This window comes from Carettochelys insculpta, chromosome 28 (genome assembly GCF_033958435.1).
Source record: "Carettochelys insculpta isolate YL-2023 chromosome 28, ASM3395843v1, whole genome shotgun sequence".
NCBI lineage: Eukaryota > Metazoa > Chordata > Testudines > Carettochelyidae > Carettochelys > Carettochelys insculpta.
This window is the reverse complement of record NC_134164.1, coordinates 13,817,354-13,841,991: the sequence shown is the minus strand read 5'-3', so window position 1 is coordinate 13,841,991 and position 24,638 is coordinate 13,817,354. Positions and strand designations below refer to the sequence as shown.

General features: G+C 46.8%; 1 protein-coding gene across 4 annotated transcripts in view; it reads left to right on the top strand.

The window, feature by feature from the left end:
- The first annotated feature begins 566 nt into the window (after nucleotides 1-566).
- GPATCH8 (G-patch domain containing 8) overlaps nucleotides 567-24,638 on the top strand; it is a 114,258-nt gene continuing 90,186 nt past the window's right edge. For 2 of the 4 annotated variants that reach the window (XM_074978848.1, XM_074978847.1), the window contains exon 1: nucleotides 567-641. In XM_074978848.1, the coding sequence (XP_074834949.1) occupies nucleotides 597-641 (45 nt within the window). In that variant the 5' untranslated portion in view covers nucleotides 567-596. The remainder of the gene's footprint in view (nucleotides 642-24,638) is intronic. The other 2 variants (XM_074978849.1, XM_074978850.1) reach the window with 1 other exon arrangement.

Sequence of the window (24,638 nt, the reverse complement as noted above, 5' to 3'; positions counted from 1 at the left end):
CCCCCCCGCCCCGGCTTGGGGCTTCCCCCCTGCTCATCTGCCCCCGCCACCTGGGGCTTCCCTGCCCCCACCTCTTCCCCCCACCGCCTGGGGCTTCCCCACCCCTGCCCCTCTCCCCTGCCTCGGGCTTCCCTGCCCCCACCTCTTCCCCCCCTCCCCCGCCCGGCTGGGACTTCCCACCGCTGCGCCTCTGCCCTTCCCCCTACCCCCACCTCCGCCTGGGGCTTCCCCACCCCTGCCCCTCTCCCCTGCCTCGGGCTTCCCTGCCCCCACCTCTTCCCCCCCTCCCCCGCCCGGCTGGGACTTCCCACCGCTGCGCCTCTGCCCTTCCCCCTACCCCCACCTCCGCCTGGGGCTTCCCACCCCTGCCCCTCTTCCCTGCTCCCACCTCTTTCCCTCCCCCGCCCCTTCCCTGCCTCCCAGCCTGGGACTTCCCCGCCCCCACCGGCCATGCCTCTGCCCCTTCTCTCCCTCAGCCCCGCCCATCTCCCTCAGCCCGCAGGCGGAGCAGACCCCCCCCGGGGCAGGCGCAGGGCGCATGCGCGCTGAGGCCGAGCCGGCGGGGGCGGTGGCTGCGGCGGAGACGGCAGCAGAAAATGGCGGACCGGTTCTCCCGCTTCAACGAGGAGCGGGACTTCCAGGTAATATCTCGCCGCCCGCCCGGCCCGCGGAACCCCCGCCCCGCCGGGTCCCGGCTGCTGCGACCCCCTTCCGCGCGGCCTGGCGCTTCCTCCCTGCTCCCCGCAGAGCAGCGGGCTGCCGGCCTCGCCCCCCCCGCGGAATGGCCGCTCCGCGCGCTCGCGGCGGCCCGGTTGGAGCTGCTCGCCGCGGTGCGCCCCGAGGGCCGCGGCCATTCCCGCGGGAGCTCCGGCCCCTCCCCGCCGCCGGCCGCGCAGGGTCGCGCTCGCACCGCGGCAGTTGGCCCGGAGCACCCGCGCGAGTCCGGCTCGCTGCGACGGGGGCCGCTGCCGCTGCTCGTCCCGCGCGGGGCGGGGCGGGGCGGGGCCGGGCCCTGTGGGAGTGCGCGGCCCGGGACCCCTCGGTGCCGGGGCCGTACCCGGCCTGCGGCGGTTACTGCCAAAGGAGTCGCCGCGGGAGGGTGATGGGCTGGTACCGGGGACTCTTCCGCCTCGTGCTGCGCATGCGCGCGGGCCTCGGACTCCTGCGCCAGCGTTCGGCGCCCCGTGCGCTGTCCTGCGGCTGGGCCTGGAGCGCCTCTGCCCGGGCGGCGGGTGGCCTGGGCCGGGCCGGTGAAGTCTCGCCGAGGGCCGCGCCCGGAGTGTCCCGTTGCCGGGGGCGGCGGAGTATTGCGGAGTTAGTGCAGCGAACGCGCCCGCCCAGGCGCAGTTCAGAGGGCGGCACCGCAGCCGGGACCAGGCGCTGGCGGCGGAGTTACCCGAGAGCCGGTCATCCGGGTTTCCCTGTAAACGAACCCATCGGGTGTCCACAGTCGCTTTGTTCCCTGGTCACTGGGCTGGGCGTTCATGGGGAACGCTGAGGAGAGGGACCGCCCGGTCTCCTGCCTGGGTTATCTGAGGTTCTCATCTGCTGCTGCGTGTGTCCTGCTGTCCTGCCCGTCTGTGTGGGGAAAGCGAGAAGGGTTTCCGTGTTTCTTCAGCTGCCTTGGCGTTTGCTGAGGCTCCTAACTTAACAACAAAGAGCATTTTTTCCTCATATAAACGTTCATTGAGTCATTCCATAAAATTAACATTTGGCACCATGTGTTAAACTGAAATTTTAATACGGTTTGCAAGTAAATGAAAATCAATTTCAGAAGAGAATTGGTAATTTCATTTTGCAGGAAATGACAATTGGTATTCTCTAGCTGAAGCGTAATGACACATTTTATTTTCTAATAAATATACAGCTATTGAGGGTGAATGTCAATTAGAGAGTATATAGTAGCTTTTATGTTTGAGATCATCCTTATGTTGATTTAAGGTTACTGAAATGTGTTGCACTTGTTTAATACTGCTTTTCATCCACGAAGCCTGAAGAGTGTTTATAAACACCAAATCAAAACCCATACAAATCTAGTTAATGCTTTAAGATTACACATTTAAAAACAAACAAGAAATATGGTAGTAATTCAGTCATGCTGTGTATTCTATATGTAATTGTAATATGTTACTATATAGAACACCTCAAGCTGTGTGTTCAGCTAGAAACAAGAAGGGAAAATATAATGTGCAAACTCCCGTGAATTAGGCTGTTGGATTGTCAGCTCTTGCATTTTCTGATTTTTTTTTTTTTGAATTTTTTAACACTGTGCTTTAAATGCTGCCTTAACACAAGTTTTTCTTTTTTCCCCATCACTTTAAAAATTAGAAACACTTTATTTAAATGAGACTTTCAGTCCCGTTTCTGAGGGGAATGCATGGGATGGATAAAAATCTTTCACCTATTTGATACCTTTTGAAAAGTGTAGATCATGAAAAATATTGCAGCATTCAGCCAAAAAAATGCTCAAACTCATGGGTTCCACCGTTTTATTTTGTGTTTGTAGTTTTCTTGTTTTCCTGGTAAGCAAGGACTTTTTGGTAGGTTGGTGAGATGGTTTCCTTACTGCTTCATTTCCCTGTTCTGGTCATTCTGGCAAAAATATAATAATGTCAAAAAGGGAGCAGATCTCCATTAACCATCTACTAAAATCAGCTGATCATGCTCAGAAATTATTATTCAATAAGTTTTATTTTCCTATAAAACTAAGAGAAGACACTTGTCCTTAATGAGGACTATATCAGCCACTTTTGCTTCAGCTTAAAAAATAAAGGGAGGTTAGTGTTACTGTTACACTGAGGTAGACCTACCTTCCCTTGCCTCTCCCCAAAATTACAAATTGACGGAGGAATTTTCTCTTCTGCCTTTAAGATTTCCCTCTCGGAGGTGGTGCGTGGGAGGGGGTTGGAGAGACCTAGCATGATCTCTGGAGTTTACAGAAAATGGAGATTGGGGTGTGGGGGAGGGAATGAGACTGTGTTGGCCAAGTCATACTGGGTTTGTGGCAAGAGTGAGGAGTGGAGAACAGGATTCCTAGTACTTGGTTCTAATCAAATTGCACCTTAAGAATTATCTGTTTTCATAGTAAGACATTGAATTGTTTACAGCTTCTCAGTTGCACTCATCTTTAGCATTCAAGGTAATTGCATCTTATGAAAGCATGTTTCTGTGGTTTTTTTTTTTTTTTTTTTTTTTTTTTCCCCTGATGTCTTAATAGGATCACTCCAGGTATAAGACTGGGATGGAGTAAAGCCAGTGGTAGAGGAAGCAGCTGAGTACATCGAACCTTTTAATTGCAAAATATATTGTGAAGTTACCTTGTACTTGAATATCTACTAAAACATGCGGTAGTCTACACTTTTCTAATTTTTGATAAGCAGTATTCAGTAATGATCTTGAAATCATAAAATAACCTTTCCTGAATGATTCAGTGTGGTAACTAAATTAGCTTGTTCTAAATATTCTCCTTAGAAGCCCATCTACACTACTGTTTCCAATGGCTACTTAAAATGTCTCTCACGGAGGTGTGCCGCAACCTGCACAAATTGGTTTCAGGATCTGTGAATCTCTGAGGTGTAGAGTGGGGTCTCAGTTAAAAACCTGTGGTTGAACTTGTTGAGCATTCGATTGCATGGCAGTTTATAAAGTAGCTGTCTGCATTTTTTTGCTTAGTGTCTGTGTGTGGCATGCTCTTCAACGAATTAATGTTAGCGACATGGGGCAAAATTCTCTACAATTTAAGCAGGTGCAACAGTGTAGCTATCAATCGTTTATCTGCTAATACTAGTTGTTGGTGGGGCCACTTGTCTCTACTACTAGCATGTAGTGACATAGATGAGCTTGATAAAGACAAGATCTTGCTCCAAACAAGCCAAAATAACCATCATACAGCCTTGGATGATACAAAGGAGAGGGGTCATGGAAGAGGCTCTGTGACATCACAGAAGGTGTTTAAGCGGGGGGGCAGTAGGAAGGTGAAGGAAACACTTAATGGGTTGGAAGAAAAGAGAGACACCCTGTAGTTAGCGAGGAGGCCAGAGGAAGATGGGTGTGGGATTAGGAGCAGTGTAGGAAAATTCTCTGTAAATGGTTTCAGGTCTGTTCTCTTGGAGGGAAATTGGAGGGACTCTCCAGTTGGCCATCAGTTGGAAAGAGGAGACTGGATCCAGGGAAGGAAGGTATGAGGAAGAATGAGCCAAGTGTGGGTTGGAAGAAGAATTGTGGGAGGGTGAGAAGGGAGGGAAGCATTGGCAGCTGCAGGAAAACAGGGCCTGAAATAGCAACGAAGGGTCCTGTGGCACCTTATAGACTAACAGAAAAGTTTTGAGCATGAGCTTTCGTGAGCAAAGACTCACTTCATCAGATGCTGGTCTTGGAAATCTGCAGGGCCAGGTATAAATAAGCCAGAGCAAGGGTGGGGATAACAAGGTTAGCTCAGTCAGCAAGGGTGAGGCTTACTATCAGCAGTTGATCTGGAGGTGTGAACTGTTATGCTGTACTTGATACAGGAGACAGTGAACCAGGGCTGTACCTACAGATGAGCAGGTAAGTGAAGGGTCTGCTGGCCTGGCAGGGGCAATCACTGGTGAACTATGTCCAGTCCATAGGTTACTGATTGTCCACCCTGTATATATGGTTATCTGAAACTCAAAGGCTTGCTGCAGCTTTCACAAAAACTTGTAATTTTTACATTATTTTTGTTCATAGATGTACGTGTCAATACTTTGCGTACTGCTTATTTACAATGGAAACAAAGCAATGTATTATTTTAAGAATAAATTCCCTGGAGGGCATAAGAAAACTCACTGTTGCTTTCTGCACTTTTTTTCCTGTCAGAAAAGTACAAGTTAAGCCATCTGGTACCTTCATATCATTTCAGGAGAGTAATGGAAAGAGATGTCTAGTACTGTTCTGTGAGGCTTTAACAAAATATTTCCATGTCTGAGTGGAATCTTTGTTTTTTCTACATAACGGAAGTAACTTGGGTTTTAAAAATAGAGTAGTTCTAATGTATCCCATCCATTGCCTACATTTGTTTTCATAGATTTAATTTTTGGTTTTATAGAGTACTATCTGTTAGTCTGTCTAGATGGTGAGTATTCCAGAAACTCTAGTTCTAAACCTTGGTGTTTTTTTTTTTTTTGACTGACTGATTTCAGTCATCTGCCTGACTGACCTTTGTTCCCCTGATTGGCCTTCCCCTGTGTGACTCACAGGGGGAGGATCTGACCCAGGCCAGGAGGCTTTAAAAGCCAGAGGCAAGGGTGAACAGGGAGCTGCAGACAGGGGAGTTTAAGAGGGAGTTTGGGAGAGGGAGGCCTGTGATGGTTAGGAAGACCCGCAACACCTGTGCCAGCACTACTGCTGTCTCCTCCACCTGTGCCTGTAGCCAGACAGACTGCCTGACCATGGATGCCTCTACCCAGATCCTGGTGTGGCTTTGGAGGGACGGTAGCTTGCAATTCCTACTCACTGATATCCAGCCTGGGGGGGACCATCCAGTGTGGAAGGTGCCTGCTGGTGGAATCTCTCAGGCTATGGGTGGAGGAGCTACAGGAGGAGGTGGCCAGGTTGAGGAGTATCCGACTCCATGAGCAGTTCCTGGATAGTAGTCATGTGGAGACAGCTGAGGTAACTGTCCCAGTACACAGGACAGCTAAGAAACCACTGGTGGAGGAGGAGGTAGATCAGGGTGGACACTGGCAGCTTGTTACTTCTGGCAGCAGGCAGTGTTCCACCCCTGCTCAGAACCCTCCCACTATGGTACTGGGAAACCGTTATGCTGTACTTGATACAGGAGACAAAGATTCGCCCCGTACAGCAGAGGAGAAGCCTCATACCCCCAAGGCTGGGAAGTCTGCTGCCACCACTGCAAGGAGGAAACGGAGAGTAGTGGTGGTCGGGGACTCTCTCTTCTGAGGGGGACGGAGGCACCCATCTGTCGCCCTGACATTTCATCTCGGGAGGTATGCTGCCTGCCTGGGGCCCGCATCCGAGACGTTACGGAGGCGTTGTCGAGGATCATCAGGCCCTCTGACTACTATCCTATGCTTCTCATCCATGTGGGCACTCATGATACTGTGAGGTATGATGATGAGCAGGTCAAGAGTGACTTCAGGGCCCTGGGGGCACGGGTGAAGGAGTTTGGGACTCAGGTGGTATTCTCCTCAGTCCTGCCTGTCAGTGGTAGGGGCCCAGGCAGAGACAGGTGCATCCTAGAGGTGAATGCCTGGCTTTGAAGATGGTGTCGCCAGGAAGGCTTTGGCTTCTTTGGCCACAGGATGCTATTCCAGGAAGGACTGATGGGCAGGGATGGTGTTCACCTTTCGAGGAGGGGAAAGACTATATTTGGACACAGACTGCCTAACCTAGTGAGGAGGGCTTTAAACTAGGTTCGACGGGGGCAGGGGAACCAAGCCCAAAGGTGAGTGGAGAACATGGAAACCTGGGTGATGGGTCAGAATTGGGAGGCAGCATGGGCAACAATGTCAGAGTAAAAAGAGGGTCAGGGCAAAACAGGGAGGCAAGATCAAATCAATACCTTAGATGCCTGTATACAAATGCAAGAAGTATGGGTAATAAGCAGGAAGAACTGGAAGTACTAGTAAATAAATATAACTATGACATCGTTGGCATCACAGAAACTTGGTGGGATAATACACATCATTGGAGTGTTGGCATTGAAGGGTACAGTCTGCGTAGGAAGGATAGACAGGGAAGAAAGGGGGGAGGTGTTGCCTTATATATTAAAAATGCATACACTTGGGCTGAGGTGGAGATGGACGTAGGAGATGGATGTGTTGAGAGTCTCTGGGTTAGACTAAGAGGGGTAAAAAAACAAGGGAGATGTCCTGATAGGCATCTACTACAGGCCACCTAGCCAGGTGGAAGAGGTGGATGAGACTTTTTTTTAAACAACTAACAAAGTCAAGCAGGGCAAAGTCAAGCAGATTTGGTGGTGATGGGGGACTTCAACTATGCAGATATATGTTGGGGAAACTAATACAGCAGGGAACAGACTATCCAGTAAGTTCTTGGATTGTATTGGAGACAATTTTTTATTCCAAAAGGTTGAAAAAGCTACTGGGGGGAAGCTGTTTTAGATTTGATTTTTAACAAATAGGGAGGAATTGGTAGAGAACTTGAAGGTGGAAGGCAGCTTGGGTGAAAGTGATCATGAAATCATAGAGTTCACAATCCTAAGGAAGGGTAGAACAGAAAACTGCAAAATAGTGAGAGTGGATTTCAGGAGGGCAGATTTTGGTAAACTCAGAGAGCTGGTAGGTAAGGTCCCATGGGAAGCAAAGCTGAGGAGAAAAACAGCTGAGGAGAGTTGGCAGTTTTTCAAAGGGACATTATTAAGGGCCCAAAAGCAAGCTATCCCGCTGTGTAGGAAAGATAGAAAATATGGAAAAAGACCACCTTGGCTTAACCAGGAGATCTTGCAGGATCTCAAAATAAAAAAGGAATTGTACAAAAAATGGAAACAAAGAAAAATTACAAAGGATGAATAGAGGCAAATGACACAAGAATGCAGGAGAAAGATTAGAAAGGCTAAGGCACAAAATGAGCTCAAACTAGCTACAGGCATAAAGGGAAACAAGAAGGCTTTTTATAAATATATTGGAAATAAGAGGAAGACCAGGGACAGGGTAGGGCCGTTGCTCAGTGAGGAGGGAGAAAGTAACAGGGAACTTGGAAATGGCAGAGATGCTCAATGACTTCTTTGTTTCGGTCTTCACTGAGAAGTCTGATGAAAGAATGCCCAACATAGTGAATGCTAGTGGGAAAGGGGTAGGGTTAGAAGTTGAAATAAAAAAAGAACAAGTTAAAAATCACTTAGGAAAATTAGATGTCTGCAAGTCACCAGGGCCTGATGAAATGCACCCTAGAATACTCGAGCTGATAGAGGAGGTATCTGAGCCTTTAGCTGTCATCTTTGGAAAATCATGGGAGACAGGAGAGATTCCAGAAGACTGGAAAAGGGCAAATGTAGTGCCCATCTATAAAAAAGGGAATAAGAATAACCCAGGAAACTACAGGCCAGTCAGCTTAACTTCAGTGCCAGGAAAGATAATGGAGCAGGTAATTAAAGAAATCATCTGCAAGCACTTGGAAGGTGGTAAGGTAATAGGAAACAGCCAGCATGGATTTGTAAAGAATAAATCTTGTCAAACTAATCTGATAGCTTCCTTTGATAGGATAACGAGCCTTGTGGGTAGGGGAGAAGCAATAGATGTGGTCTACCTAGACTTTAGTGAAGCATTTGATACGGTCTCTCACGATATTCTTATAAAAAAAACTAGGCAAATACAATTTAGATGAGGCTACTATAAGGTGGGTGCATAACTGGCTGGATAACCGTACCTAGAGAGTAGTTCTTAGTGGTTCTCAATCCTGCTGGAAGAGTATAAAAAGTGGGGTTCCGCAGGGGTCTGTGTTAGGACCGGTTCTGTTCAATGTCTTCACCAATGATTTAGATATTGGCATAGAAAGTACGCTTATTAATTTTGCAGATGATACCAAGTTGGGAGGGGTTGCGACTACTTTGGAGCATAGGGTCATAATTCAAAATGATCTGGATAAATTGGAGAAATGGTCTGAGGTAAACAGGATGAAGTTTAATAAGGACAAATGCAAAGTGCTCCACTTAGGAAGGAGCAGTCAGTTTCACATATACAGAATGGGGAGAGACGGTCTAGGAACGACTACAGCAGAAAGGGATCTAGGGATTATAGTGGACCACAAGCTAAATATGAGTCAACAGTGTGATGCTGTTGCAAAAAAAAGCAAACATGATTCTGGGATGCATTAACAGGTGTGTTGTGAACGAGACACGAGAAGTCATTTTTCCGCTCTACTCTGCGCTGGTTAGGCCTCATTTGGAGTATCGTGTCCAGTTCTGGGCACCGCAGTTCAAAAAAAATGTGGAGAAATTAGAGAGGGTCCAGAAAAGAGCAACAAGAATGATTAAAGGTCTTGAGAATGTGACCTGTGAAAAAAGGTTGAAAGAAATGGGTTTGTTTAGTTTGGAAAAGAGAAGATTGAGGGGGGACATGATAGCGGTTTTCAGGTATCTAAAAGGGAGTCATGAGGAGGAAGGAGAAAACTTGTTCTTCTTGGCCTCTGAGGATAGAACAAGAGGCAACAGACTTAAACTGCAGCAAGGGGGGTTTAGGTTGGACATTAGGAAAAAGTTCCTAACTGTCAGGGTGGTCAAACAGTGGAATACATTGCCAAGGGGGGTTGTGGAATCTCCATCTCTGGATATATTTTAAGAAAAGGTTAGATAGATGTCTGTCAGGGATGGTTTAGATAGTACTTGATGGCCTCTCAAGGTCCCTTCCAGTCCTAGTGTTCTATGATTCTATGATCTAGGTCTCACATTTCTATAACATCAACTCCATTTTCTACATCAGTTAAATGATGTTGGAGGTCTCCCATCTGCCTATTGACTATGATTGTATTTAGCTTGTAGGAGCAGCATAAAGCTTTGTTAGTCTGGAACGTGCAGGCGGTTATTTTAAACAGGTGGCTTTGCACGTAGCAAGTAATCTGGCTGTTGTGATGAAGTAGTAAAGCCCGTAGCTTTTGATTCCGTGATGTCTGTCATATAGAGCTGACTAATTATGGTTGACTAGTTATAGTCATCTTTCTTACACATAAATGACTCCAAAAACTATTTTTAAGAGTGCCTCACGTATAATAGAGCTTGTAGAGGCACCTACGGTGAATATAACTGCTTTCCATTCGAAAATGCAAACAAGGCATTGATTTACATGTCTTGTGCTTCATTTGCATAATCTCTTTTCAGAAGAGGTTCTTTCGAAAGAAAGAGAAAGCAGTATAGACGGGGCTTGTTCGAAAATAAACCCCATCTTTGAAAGAGCGCTTCTTCCTGAAACAAAATAGGAAAAAGGGTTCTTGCTAAGATGGGGTTTATTTTCGAAAGAGCTCTGTCTACGCTACTTGCTTTCTTTTGAAAGAATCTCTTCCGAAAAGAGATTATGCAAATGAAGTGCACAATATGGAAATCAGTGCCTCATTTGCCTTTTTGATTTCCCTCATTTGCATTGCTCTTTGGAAAGAGGAATGCAAGTGTAGATGTAGCCACTATGTACACTTCATTAAATGAAAAATGATACTGCAGCATTGATGGACATCAATTAATAACGTAATTGGAAGATATTTAATTTAAAAATAAGGCTGTGGCCACACTTGGCCAAACCTTCGAAATGGCCATGCAAATGGCCATTTCAAAGATTACTAATGAATATTCAATTCAGTGCCTCATTAGCACACTTCCAGCCATGGCGCTTCGAAAGCACCGCTTTCAAATGATCGCGGCTTGGAGCGGCTGCGTGGGGGTCCTTTTTGAAAGAACCCTGCACATTTTGAGATCCCCTTATTCCTCTCAGATGAGGGGAATAAGGGGATGTCAAAATGTGTGGAGTCCTTTCGAAAAGGACCCCCGTGTAGCTACTGCAAGCCATGAGTGTTCGAAAGTGATGCTTTTGAAGCACCGCGGCCTGAAGCGTGCTAATGCTAAAGAGGTGCTGAATATTCAGTTCAGTGCTTCATTAGTAATCTTCAAAATGGCCATTAGCATGGCTCTTTTAAAGAACTGTGCCGGTGTAGACACAGCCTAATTGATTGTAACATTGCAATTTATTTAAAGTTTATTTTCTATGAGCATTTTTATTTAGATGTCCATTTTTTTTTTTAATGGACCCCGTGCAGTACCCTTGTGGACACCAGGTTGGGAGCCACTGTACATCAGGCAAAAGACAAAATTTCCATTAAGTTCTTGAAATGTACTGGGTATAACTTGGTTTCAGAAAGTGGAGGAAGTGACCAGGGGAGCACCATTTTTGAGTTGATTCTGACAAAGAGGGAGGAATTGGTTTGTGAATTTGGAAGGTGGACAGTATCGTGAGTGAAATTTATCATGCAATTATAAGAATTCATGATTTCTATGAAAAGGAAGGAATGAGAGCAGCAGAATTAGAACAATGGACTTAAAAAGCAGACTTGAGCAAAATCTGAAAACTGGTAGGTAAGATCCCGTGAAAAGAGAATCAGAGGGGAAAAGGAGTTTAGGAGAGCTGGCAATTTCTCAAATGATATTAAAGGTATATCTGCAGACTAGTCCACTGTAAAGAAAAGACAGGAAAAATAATGTCAATATGGTTCTCTCAGGAATTTTATAACTTGAAAATAAACAGGGAATCCTACAGAAAGTGAAAACATGGATAGATGCCAAGAAAGAAGTCAAGTACAAAGAGGTAGGAACAAAACCAAAAAGGCTAATTTATTAGTTGCACCAGAAAGAGAAGTAAAAGGGGGTGGGAACATGGTTTGTTGGGAAAGCAAAAGGAGAGGAGAATGTAGGCCCTGTACTTTGCTGAGGGAGAGGAGGTGAGAAGAGCTGATTGAGCTCATCAAGAAGGCTGAGATGCTTAATACCAGTTTTGTTTCAGTCATCTCTAAAAAGGTTCAGGTTGACCACATACTCAACAATTAGTGCACTTGAACTTCGTGATGTGGGTGTCCTTAATCTGGGAGCACCCACTGTGGTTTGGATCCTGATGAGAAGGGGAAAGTGGCTTTGTGCTGCCATTCCTCTCTGCCCCACCTGGGGGACAGCAGTGCAGAAAAGTGCTTCTTTTCCCTTCTACTCCCATAGTGGCAGGGGGATGTGGGGGAGCCACATCTAAGCACTGTGTCCCCGTCCTCTCTCATTCCTTCCCTCTCTCTGACTCTGCACGCCCACCCCCAGCACAGAAACCCGTGGTCCAGACAATTCCATATTCTGTCACAGCCTCTTTTCTGAGTTGGTTGGATGAAGGAAGTTCAGCTGTATTAACGGGGCAGGGAGGGAGGAGTGGGTTAACGATTAGTTTGGTAAATTTAAATATTTTCAAGGCAGTGGGGCCTGATGAAGCTCAGCCTAGTTCACTTAAGGAGCTAGCTGAAACAATCCCAGAACTAGAAGCAGTTATTTTTTGAGAGCTTGTGAAGGGTGGGTGAAGTCCTGGAGGACTGGAGAAGGGCCGGCACAGTACCTGCCTTTAAAAAAGAAGAGCAAAAGACTTGGGTAGTTACAGACCAGTCAGACAATATTAAACAGTGGAAAGATAATGGGGAAAAAATAATTTATCAAGAGCTGAAGGATGGGAAGGCTGTAACACATAGGCAACGCTGATTTGTCAGGAACAAATCATCTCTCACCTAATTTCCTCCTTTGACAGGCTTTCAGACCTAGTGGGGACCAGCATAGGGAAGCAGTAGACTTGATATTATTTTAAAAAAATCAAGACACCTTCTTCAGTAAGTCTTTTGGCACATTCCCATACAAAAGTCTCATAAACAGACTAAATAAGTGTGGTCTAAATAAAATTGGTTTAAGATGGATTTCTAACTTGTTGCAAGGCTCTACTTAGAGTAATTATTAGTGGTTGACTGCTAATAATGGGAAGGCATACCTAGTGGTGTCCTGCAAGGGTCAGTATCAGGCAGGGCTGTCCCTAGCAAGGTGCAGGGCCCAGGGGTGCTCCCTTCTGCACCTTGCCCCTTTCCTGTCTTGTCCCCACTCCACCCTTTCCGTCAAGCCTCACTGCTTATCTGCCCTCTCCTGACCCCACCCTGAAAGGCTGAGCCACACAAACTGGGGAGTTACCTGGGGTGCCTGGTGTGGGGTGGTCGCATGGGTCAGGCCCCCCCTGCACTCACTGTGGTGGCAGGAGCAGCAGGAAGCAGCCTGCTCTGTTGTGCCACCCATCTCCCAGCTGGGTTGCTCTGCTTCCTGTCACTGCAGTGAGGTAGGATGCAGTTGGCTGGGAGGTGGAGAAGTACAGAGCAGTCTGCTGGGTCACTCTGCTTCCTGTGGCAAGAGTGGGAGGACTGGACCCCTGCTGCCATCCTGTGCCAGGCCTCCCAGGTAATCCCAGATACTGTTCGTGGTCATGTGGCTAACCTGCGGGCTTCTGTCCCGTTCAGAGGATGGATGGGGACAATGGTTCTTATGGATAATAGTTCTGGTCTCGGTACGAGTCCATATTTTCATTATTGACTTAAATAATGGAGTGGAGCTAATGCTTATAAACTTTGCATGTGGCACCAAACTGGCAGAAGTTGCAAGCGCTCCAGAGGGTGAGATTAGAATTCAAAATGACCCTGTGAAATTGGAGAATTGGTCTGAATTCAGCGAAGTCAATTGCAGTGTAGTTCATGTAGGAAGGAAAAATAAAATACACGGCTACCATATGTGTGAATGATATAGTAGGCAGTGGTACCTCTGAAAGGGTCTGGGTGATCACAAATTGTGAGTCAACAATGTAATGCAGTTGCAAAAAAGGCTAATCTCAGATAAATTAATAGGCGCATCTTATTTAAGACTCAGGAAGGAATTGTCCTCCAGGAGTACCCCAGATGTTGTCTTTTAGTCTCAGTAGATCTTATTCATGTTGTCCAGTGTCTTCCTCTTTTGCATTTTCCTTGTGGGTTCCATGTGAGAGCTTGATGGAGTATGCTGGATGGTGGTAAGCCTTCTTTAAAATAGTGCCAGTTTTCTTCAACTCTTTTTTTCCCCTTCATCTTCATTTCCCAAGGGATCCTGCTCATCTGGTCTCTCAGGGAGTCAGTCTGCTCTTCTGAAATCAAGGGTCTGTATATTACTGCTCACCTTTCTTATTTTTGTCCGTATCCTGAAATCTATGATCTCATGGTCGCTGCAGCCCAGGTTCCCTCCCACTTCTATTTCTTCCCTGTTAGTGAGCAGCAGGTCAAGTTGCCCATGGCCCTTGGTCGGTCCCTTCAGCACTTGTACCAAGAAGTTATCCTCAACATTCTCCAAAAACTTCCTGGATTGTCTGTGCGCTGATGTGTTGGTCTCCCAACAAATGTTACAAAACTGCTCAAGCCTTCAGAATACTACTTCTTCCTATTTCTGCATGTGGGAACTAACAGTACGGCCAAGAATGACCTTGAGCGGGTTATTGCGGATTATGTGGCACTGGGAAGAAGGGTCAAAGTATTTGGAGCACAAGTGGTGTTCTCGTCCATCCTTCCTGTCAAGGGAAAGGGCTAGGTAGGGGCCGTCGAATTGAGGGTACAAATGCATGATTACGCAGGTGGTGTCGGAGGGAGGGCTTTGGATTCTTGGATCATGGGACGCTGTTCTGGACACAAGGATTATTGGGCAGAGATGGGTTCCACCTAACCAAGAGAGGAAGGAGCATTTTCGCAAGTAGGCTTGCAAACTTAGTGAGGAGAGCTTTAAACTAGGTTCGCTGGGGGATGGTGACCCAAACCCTGAGGGGAGAAAGGAACTTGGAGACTGGGAAGAAATGCAAAGAGGAATGTACAACAAAAGCCGACCCCTGGTTTGAGTAGAGAGGGCAGGGAGATTGATTGGTTATCTAAGGTGTTTGTACGTGAATGCCAGAAGCCTGGATAACAAGCAGGAGGAATTAGAAGCCCTGGCCCAGTCCAAGAACTATGACTTGATTGGGATAACGGAGACTTGGTGGGATGACTTGCATGACTGGAGCGCTGTCATGAAAGGGTATAAACTGAACAGGAAGAACAGGCAAGGGAGAAGAGGAGGAGGAGGAGTTGCGTTGTTTGTAAGAGAGCACTGTGATTGCTTGGAACTCCAGTACATAGAGGGAGAAAATCCTGTTAAGAATCTATGGGTCAAGCTTAGTGGTGTAGGCAGCACTGGAGATGCGGTGGTTGGTGTCTGCTACAGGCCGCCAAATACGGAAGATGAGGTAGATGAAGCTTGTTTTGGACAACTGAGAGAAATTTCCAGATCTCAGGCTCTCATTATCATGGGGGGACTTCAATTACCATGACATCTGTTGGGAGACCAATACGACAGTATACAAGCAGTCCAAGAAGTTTCTGGAGAATGTTGGGGATCACTTTTTGGTACAAGTGCTGGAGGACCCGACCAGAGGTTGTGCGCAGGGAGGAACTAACAGGGGAGATAGAGGTGGGTGACAGCTTGGGAAGCAATGATCATGAGATGGTAGACTTCAGGATCCTGACCAAAGGAAGGAAAGAGAGCAGTAAACTACACACCTTGGATTTCAGAAAAACAGACTTTGACTCCTTCAGGAATCTGATGGGCAGAATCCCCTGGGATGCCACCAGGAAGGGAAAAGGAGCCCAGGAAAACTGGCAGTATTTTAAGGAGGCCCTAATGAAGGTGCAGAAAGAAACCATCCTGATGCACAGCAAGAGACGTAAATATGGTAAGAGACCAGACTGGCTTACTGGGAAAATCCTTGGAAAACTTAGGCATAAAAAGGAAGCTTACAAAAAGTGGAAACTGGGACAGATGTCGAGGGAGGGATATAAATGTATAGCTCGAGATTGCAGGGCAGTTATCAGGAAGGCGAAAACACTACTGGAATTGCAACTCGCAAGGAATGTGAAGGATAACAAGTAAAGTTTCTGCAGGCATGTTAAGAAGAAGAAGGTGATCAGAGAGGGTGTGAGGCCCCTACTGGATGAGGGAGGTAACCCAGTGACAGATGAGGTAGGGAAAGCTGAAGTACTTAATGCTTGCTTTGCCTCTGTCTTCACTGACAAGGGCGGCTCCCAGACTAAAGCAGTAAGTGATGCACTGTGGGATGAAGGTGGGGAAAGGACAGGTTAGGAGCTATCTAAAAAATCTAAATGTACATAAATCCATGGGCACACACCTAATTCATCCAAGGGTTCTGAGGGAGTTGGCACATTTTGTTGACGAGCCCTTGGCCATTATCTTTGAAAAGTTGTGCAGATCAGGAGAGACCCCCGATGATTGGAAAAAGGGAAATGTAGTGCCCATCTTTAAAAAGGGAAGAAGGATGATCTAGGGAACTATAGGCTGGTCAGTCTTACATCAGTCCCTGGAAAAATCATGAAGGGGGTCCTCAAGGAAGTAATTTTGAGGCACTTGGAGAAGGAGAAAGTGATCAGGAATAGTCAGCATGGATTCACGAAGGGCAAGTCATGCCTGACCAATCTGATTAGTTTCTATGATGAGATAACTGGCTCTGTGGATGGGGGGAAAAATCAATGGATGTGATTTATTTTGACTTTAGCAAAGCTTTAGATATGGTCTCTCACAATATTCTTATTGGCAAGTTAAAGGACTGTGGTTTGGATAAACGGATGGTAAGATGGATAGAAGGCTGGCTGGATGGTCAGGCCCAGCGGGTAGTGATCAACAGCTTGATGGCGGGATGGCGGTCGGTTTCTAGTGGCGTGCCCCAAGGTTCGGTTCTGGGTCCTGTTCTGTTCAACATATTAATGACCTGGTTGAGGGGTTGAATTGCACCATCCGTAAGTTAGCAGATGACAGTAAGGTAGGGGGAGAGGTAGATACACTGGAGGGTAGGGTCCAGAGTGACTTAGACAAATTGGAAGACTGAGCTGCAAGAAATCTGATGAGGTTCAATAAGGACAAGTGCAGAGTCCTGCACTTGGGCCGGAAGAATCCCAAGCATTGTTACAGGCTGGGGTCCGACTGGCTCAGTAGTAGTTCTGCAGAAAAGGACCTGGGAGTCATACTGGATGAGAAGCTGGACATGAGTCAACAGTGTGCCATTGTAGCCAAGAAGGCTAATGGCATATTAGGTTGCATCAAGAGGAGCGTTGCCAGTAGATCCAGAGAAGTGATTATTCCTCTTTATTTGGCTTTGGTTAGGCCACATCTGGAGTACTGTGTCCAGTTCTGAGCCCCGAATTACTGGAAGGATGTGGATACACTTGAGAAGGTCCAGTAGAGCATGACCAAACTAATTAGGGGCCTGGAGTATATGACTTATGAAGAAAGGTTGAGGGAATTGGGCCTGTTTAGTCTGCAGAAGAGAAGACTGAGGGCGGGACTTGATAACAGCCTTCAACTTACTGAAGGGAGGTTTCAAAGAGTCTGGAGAGAAGCTGTTCACAGTGGTCACGGATGGCAGAACATGGAACAATGGTCTCAAGTTGTGACTGGGATGGTCCAGGTTGAACATCAGGAAAAACTTTTTCACAAGGAGGGTGGTGAAGCATTGGAATGGTCTGCCCAGGGAAGTAGTGGAGTCTCCATCCCTGGAGGTGTTTAAGTCTTGCTTGGACAAAGCCCTGGCTGGGCTGATCTGATGGGTTTGGTCCTGCCTAGGGCAGGGGGCTGGACTCGATGGGTTTTTTTTTTTAGGTCTCTTCCAGCTCTATTGTTCTATGATTCTATAAAAAGAGGAATAAAAACAACCTAGGAAACTACAGACCAGTTTGTTTAACTTGTGTGCCAGGAAAGATAATGGAACAAGTAATTAAGGAAATCCATCTGCATACACTTGGCAGGTGGTAAGGTGATAGGGAGCAGTCAGTGTGGATTTGTAAAGTGACCAGCCAATCTGATAGCTTTCTTTGATAGGATAACGAGCCTTATGGATAAGGGAGAAGCAGTAGATGTGGTTTACCTAGACTTTAGTTAGGCATTTGATACAGTCTCGCATGATATTCTGATCAATAAACTAGGCAAATATAACTTAGATGGGGCTACTATCAGGTGCAAAACTGTCTGGTTAACCGTACTCAGAGAGCAGTTATTAATGGTTCTCAATGTTATACCTGCTGGAAAGGTATAACAAGTGGGATTCTGCAGAGGTCTGTTTTGGCCCTGGTTCTGTTCAATATCTTCATCAACTATTTAGATATTGGCATAGAAAGTATGTTTATTAAGTTTGCAGATGGAGGGTAGGGTCAAAATTCAAAATGATTTGGATGAATTGGAGAAATGGTCTTAAGTAACCAGGATGAAGTTTAATAAAAACAAATGCAAAGTGCTCCACTTAGGAAGGAACAATCAGTTTCATGCATACAGAATGGGAAGCAACTGTCTAGGAAGGAGTATGGCAGAAAGCGATCTAAGGGTTATAGTGGACCACAAGTTAAGTGTCAGTCAGCATTGTGATGCTGTTGCAAAAAAGACAAGCATTATTCTGGGACGCATTAACAGGTGTGTTGTGAACAAGACATGAGAAGCATTCTTCTTCTCTACTCTGCACTGGTTAGGCCTCAGCTGGAGTATTGTGTCCAGTTCTGGGCACCACATTTCAAGAAAAATGTGGAGAAATTAGAAAGGGTCCAGAAAAGAGCAGCAAGAATGATCAAAGGTCTGGAGGACATGACCAGTGAAGAAAGGCTGAAAGAATTGGGCTTGTTTAGTTTGGAAAAAAGAAGATTGAGGGGGGACATGGTAGCAGTTTTCAGGTATTTGAAAGGGCGTCATGAGGAGGGAGAACTTGTTCTTCTTGGCCTCTGAGGATAGAAAAAGAAGCAATGGGCTTAAGCTGCAGCAAGGGAGGTTTACGCTGGACATTAGGAAAAGGTTCCTAACTGTCAGGGTGGTCAGACGCTGGAATAAATGCCTAGGGAGGTTGTGGAATCTCCATCTCTGGAGATATTTAAGAACAGGTTAGATAAATGTCAATCAGGGATGGTGTAAGCGGTACTTGGCCCTGCCATGAGGGCAGAGGGCTGGACTTGATGACCTCTCAAGGTCCCTACCAGTCCTAGAATTCTATTTTTCTGTGATATCCAGACATCAGCTGCAATTATTTATTTTTTGTAACCTTAAATTAGGTGAGACATGATAGTAGTTGATCAGTGAAAATATTTGTTTAAATGAAAATTAAGAATAACACAACACACAACATTTGGGTGTAGCCCACAATGCTTCCTTCCTGGCCTCATATGCCTTGGCTTTCAGTTGGGCCTCTGTACTAGAACAGAATCTTTTTGGACCCTTTGTGTTAGTTTCATTCAAAATGGCTGCTCTTTCTCAGGCGCTCTGATCCCTCCAGTGATCCTGACCTAAGCACCATTCCCAAAGCTTGAAGAAAAAACAACTGAGGGAAAGTTTTGAAAGACTGGGCCCTTCAACAAAACCATTTAATTTCCTGTATTGAAGAGAGAGCCTCATCTAGGCTAAAAAGTTTTCAACCATTTTTTTTTTTTTAGAAGGACTCTCATATCTGCAGCAGGAGGTTAAAATTTGGCAAATGTATAGTCTGGAGTCAAAATGCATTTTGCTGTAGCCAAGAAAATGCACCCTGATTTGCCTGAGATATAAAGCCTCTGGGTATGTCTGTACTACAAAATTAGGTCAAATTTATTTAGGTTGACTTTTAGCATCCAGTATTATAATGTTGAGGCACATGTCCCCACTAAACACATTTATTTGATGGAGTGCATACTCACTGGCATGACTACTGTAGATTCTTAGAGCAGTGCATTGTGGGTAGCCATCCGACAGTTCCTCTTGCCCATTTGAATTATTGGTTAGGCTCCCAATGCCTGATGGGACAAAAACATTGTCGCAGATGGTTCTAGGTATGTGTCATCGGCTTCCCACTGCACTTCTCTCCTCCCTCTCTCGTTGAAAGCAGTGGCAAACTATCATTTTGCACCATTTTTTCCCCGGTTAACCTTGCAGTCATAGTAGTGCATGCGTGGACCCTATTTAGCTGTAAACTGCTGTGACCAGCACTGCCTCATGCCTTATCCTGCAGTTTGACCAGAGCCTAGCCAGGAGCCTCCTGAGTAAGGAAGAATGTGAGGTGGCCATGCACACAGACCTGCAGGAATCCTTTGAATGGAGTAATTGGCATATGCTGGTGGCAGTCAGGCATGTTTACACGGTGGAAGGCCTATTGTGGTCCTAGGAAACAAGCATGGACTGGTGGGACTGCATAGTTAGGCAGCAGTTGAGCCAGTGACTGCAAAACCTTTGCATGCATAAGGCCACTTTTGTGATGCTTTCTGAATTGCTTTTTCCCCCTCCCTGAATCACAGCATACCAGAATGAGATCCACTCTAACAGTTGAGAAGACAGTGACCTTAGTTCTGCAGAAGCTTGCAGAGTCAGACTGCCACTGGTCAGATGGGAATTAGTTTAGACTGAGTAAATCTACAGTGGAAATTTCTGTGGTTCGAGTAGCCAAGGCAAGCAGTATCATTTTGGAGAACGTGCAGGACATAATGGGTGGCTTTGTCACAGTGGTTTCCCTAAGTGGTAGGGTGAGAGACAGAATGCATGTCCCTATCTTGGCATCAGGCCACCTTGCCAAAGGGTACATAAACCACAACGGGTGCTTCTCAGTGGTGGTGCTGGTGCATCACGAGGGCTGGTTGCCATCAGTGTTGAGTAGTTGAGAAAGGTGCATGACGTGCTCATCTTTAGGAGCTGCGGTCTCTTCAGAAAGCTGCAACACACAGCTTTCTTCCCAGACCAGGAAATAGCCATTGATGATGTGGATAGGCCAATAGCTACCCTTGCTCCCATGGCTTATGAAGCTATGCATGGGCAGCTTGAACCCCAGTAAGGAGCAGTTCAACTATAGGCTGAGCAAGCACAGAATGGAGGTAGAATGTGTCTTTGGCTATTTAAAAAGGGCATGGGTTAGACCCCAGCAGAAGTAATATTTCCATTGTTGCTGTTTCCTATGTGCTGCATAACACCTGTGAAAGAAAAGGGGAGAAGTTTCTGGTGTGGCGGGGAGCAGAGAGAAGAGCGGAGGCAGGTTGCCTGCCAGCCAGTTAAGAGCTGCCAGACACCTGGGCAATTAAGAGCTCATCAGAGAGGCTTTAAAAACCAGTTTGGTGAATGACCAACCAGTGATGCAATGGTTGTGTGGTGTTCATTACCATGCTGGCTCCTGTTTATATGTGTGTTTCCTTGTATATGCCCTCCCCCTCCCCATAGTAGCTGCACTGAATAAAGAAGCTATTGTTCTGACATCGTGCATTTTTGTTTAGGCAGCACAATGAGCACAGGCAACACTGAAAAGAAAAGGAGTTGTGGGCATAACAAGGTCTGATAACGTGGGAGGAGTGCCCAAGGATGTGCAGCTTATTACAGTTGCTGTGTGTAGCAATCAGAGCTGTGGGAATGACTCCCTTCTGCTCCAGGACTTCATGGAGTAATTCATGTGAGTTGAGTGAAGAGCTTCCTGAGACTTCCACCCGCCCCCCCACTCCATTCTAGCATGTCTGGGAGAGGAGGGTGTGGAGTTTGGTGAGGAGGGCAGGTGCTTTATCAATTGGTGCAGGTGGGCGTTGTGCTGTCTGTGAGGTCTCGCATCAGATCTGTTTGCTCCCTCATGAGCCACAACATTTCATCCTACCTTATGCTTGTTTCCTGCACGTTCTCCTGTCCCCTTGTTTGGTGCAGATGACCTCTAGCAGCGTGTGCCTGCGCGCATGGAGTTGTGCCCGTTGTGAGGACTGATTGCATGAGCTTGTTAAATGTTTCATCCTGTGTACTTTTTTTTTTTTTTTCCACCTTCTGGTCTGCATCAGTCTAACTGCTGGAGTGGGGGCAGAGACCACAGACAGGCTTCCAGCTGCCTTTGCCATTAAAAAGGGGAAGACGTTACAGAATATACAGTAAACAACAGAATAAACTCTTCTTTACAATAAACAAAGCACTTTATAGCACAAGGCACATGAGCTGGGTACAGGCTGAATTTCTCACTTTAAATGGAGACCTACCATTGAGGTATAATATGCGGCAGAGTGTTGCTGCCTAGTGCCTGTTAGAGACTTGCTACAAGAATCTCCAAACGTCCCATCTTCACTGAGCATGTCCAAGCCCCTCAGATGCTCTAGCACAGAGTTACAGTGCTAGCTAGATGGAGGGATAGGCAGCAGCAGTAAATATACCACAGTATCCTCAGAACTAGAATAGTAAACTTGGGCCTTACCTACACTAGGAGAAATAGTACCTGCTCTTGCAACAAGTACTAACTTGCATAAACGTATGTACGTTGTCTGGGATGCTGTCTTGCACCTGCATCGGCACTTATCCCTTCAGAATAGCAGGCAAGATCTGTTGTCACTTTCTGAAGTAGCTCCTCAGGAGTACAGCGTGTTAGAAAGGAGCACTGCATCATGTATTTGCCTAGGTGCTCTGCATTCATGCTGTGCTGTCATTCTTCACCTTCTTCTTGGTCATGTTGTAACCAGTATTTGCCATCCAGTCTGTCACAGGATTAAGAGTGCAGTGCATTTGTCCAAGGTCTGTGTCCCAGGGAAGTTGTTGGGAAGGAGCCAGGTTCTGATGGGTCATCTGCATTTGTTGCCATTGTGTTACCACTTGGAAGGCTAAGGAGTATTTTGGGATAAGGGATTTGTTCATCCAAAGCTCTTTCTGGACTTCAGCCTCTTCAGGCTGCAGAATGCCCCTGGGGACATGCACCTTTTTGTCTCTCCATTTTACTCAAGCTGATGTGCTCTCACTGGTGATGTAATCCCTGCGAGGAAGTATAGCTACAGTGCAGGAGTCAGTGTCGTCATCTCTATGATGATTCTGCAGATTGAGGTCAGTATCCATTTTGTATGTATGATTTGAGCATGACTGCCTTCCTTCCCACCCTTGGGGGTGTGTATTCACCAAGAGTTACACAGGATGACAGTGATTGCTCATTATGTTTTGGGTCAGCTCCCCATTTTGCATTAACCGTTTCCTAGGGAACACAATCATTGGTATTCACTTCTTTCAGATTCTTGATGTGCTTTTTGGGATGTCTACATTTGGTCTAATGGGAACCACTAGGTACACTGGATGTTAATAATGCTCAGGGATTGGAGCATCCATGATATCCCAATTTTTGCTTTGTCTGATGCTTTTTGTCCTTCGAAGGTTGACGTTCAGGGATCAAGTGCAATAGTATTTTCCAAACATACTCAGGGTGCCAGGTGGAATGAGTTCAGCATCCTCTCTGGTGGGCAGTGATTGAGAGATCTGCATATGCATAAATCTTCACGTCAGGGAATTCTGGTTGGTCATTTGTGTACACATTTAATAGCAAGAGTTAATTGCCTTTGGGCAATCCATTTTGTAGGTATTCCATTGACTTTTCCAGTCTCAAAAAATGTTGATTCCCAAGTGGGGAGGAAATGAGCAGGATTGTCCTGTTTTTTCTCAACATTTTTGTCAGTTTCAGTAGAAGTGCACAGTGGTTTAGAGTCAGGGTCCCTGACATACCACCAAACAGTCACTGTGACTTTACAAGTTTTGAACATGTGTTCAATCTGTTGAATTAGCTTTACTATTTGGCAACAGTTTTAATGTCCTGTGTGGAGAGTGGGTGTATTGTTGCTCAGCTGTGCTTCCATTATTGGTACCATTTCATTCATTACAATCTGATCTTAGAGGTTGGTAGGTTGAGCAGAGTACAGATGTTGGATGATAACTCTTCATGGAGTTAGTATCAAGGGGGTAGCTGAGTTAATCTGTATCTTCAAAAACAATAAGTTTATGCTCCAGAATATCTAGTCTATATGGTGACAACAGGACTTTTTGTTGTTTATAGAGTTAGGACTTTCCGGAGTGCACTTACTTTGGTCAGTCTCCACATCCTGGGTATCTGCATTGTCTCCTGTAGGAATTGAAGTCAAGCAGCCATCTCTGTGCTCTCATGCCAAAGTAGTTTGTTAGATATACCAGCTGCCTTTCCATGTTTCAAATGTTCTTCCTCGAGTGTCCCCGTGGGTGCTCCACGATAGGTGTCGGGCTCGCCCTGGCGCCGCAGGTCGGATCTTTTCAGCAGTTTCTGCCGGACCATGCATGCATCGGTGCGCGCCGCTCCCTTGCGCACTCCCGGCCGCGTGCGCAATCCGGTCCCCGCCAGTTCCTCTTTAACCGCCATCGGCTGCAGACGGAATCCGCTCAGGCTACAGCCAGAGTTAGAGTATTCAATGTTTTTAAAGTGTTTAGAGCTTCTTTTTCAGTCTTTAGCTTAAGTTAGCTTGTTGTTGTTTTCCAAAAAAAAAAAAAAAAAAAGAAAAAGAAAAGAGAGTAAAAAGTAAAGTTTTACAGCCTTAGTAGCAAGCGGAGCAGTGGAGGCCTGGGGACGTAAGGCCATTAGGCCTCCTGCTGCTGCAGGCTGAGTCTGAGAGGGGAACAGGCACAGAGAAGGTGCTAAGTACCCTATTAACAACTCAAAGACTCACGACAATGTCCTCTTCAGGATTCAAAAAGTGTGAGTCATGCCGCAAAGCGATGCCGGCCTCTGATGGGCACAGAAATGCTCCTTCTGCGCAAAGCTCACAGCCAGAGCAAGGAAGGACAGGGAGATGCAGCTGAAAATGCTGCTCTTTGACAAGGCCCTCCAGCCAAATGCGCCGGAGCGGCCTCAGCAGGAGGGACCCGCAGGGGCCCATAAAAGGAAAGCTGCTTCCCTAACCCCATCAGCGCAAAAACGGAGGAAGCTTCCACCAACCCGATCCCTGCCGGCAGCCACAGTGAGCGGGACGGGTGGAGCGCATAGCCCCCAGCCGCAGTCACAGCTGAGCGGCGGCGGCACGGAGATGCACGTGGCAGAGGCTGAACCTCCGATAATCAAACGGCCACCCCGCACTGAGGGTAGGGCGGCGGCCAGGCAAGCGCCAGAACCGGCAGCACCGCAGCTAGCGGCACCGACCCCCGGGGAACCGGTGGTGCAGAGCTTGCAGGCAAACGGCCTGCAGGCACCGGGGGAGACCACCTGCGCGGCACCACAGCGGAGCGTGCCGAGCGCAGCGCAGACAGCGGGGTCGAGATCCCCGACGCGGAAAGGGGCGGAGCCAGCCCCACAGGGGAGGGGAAAGGC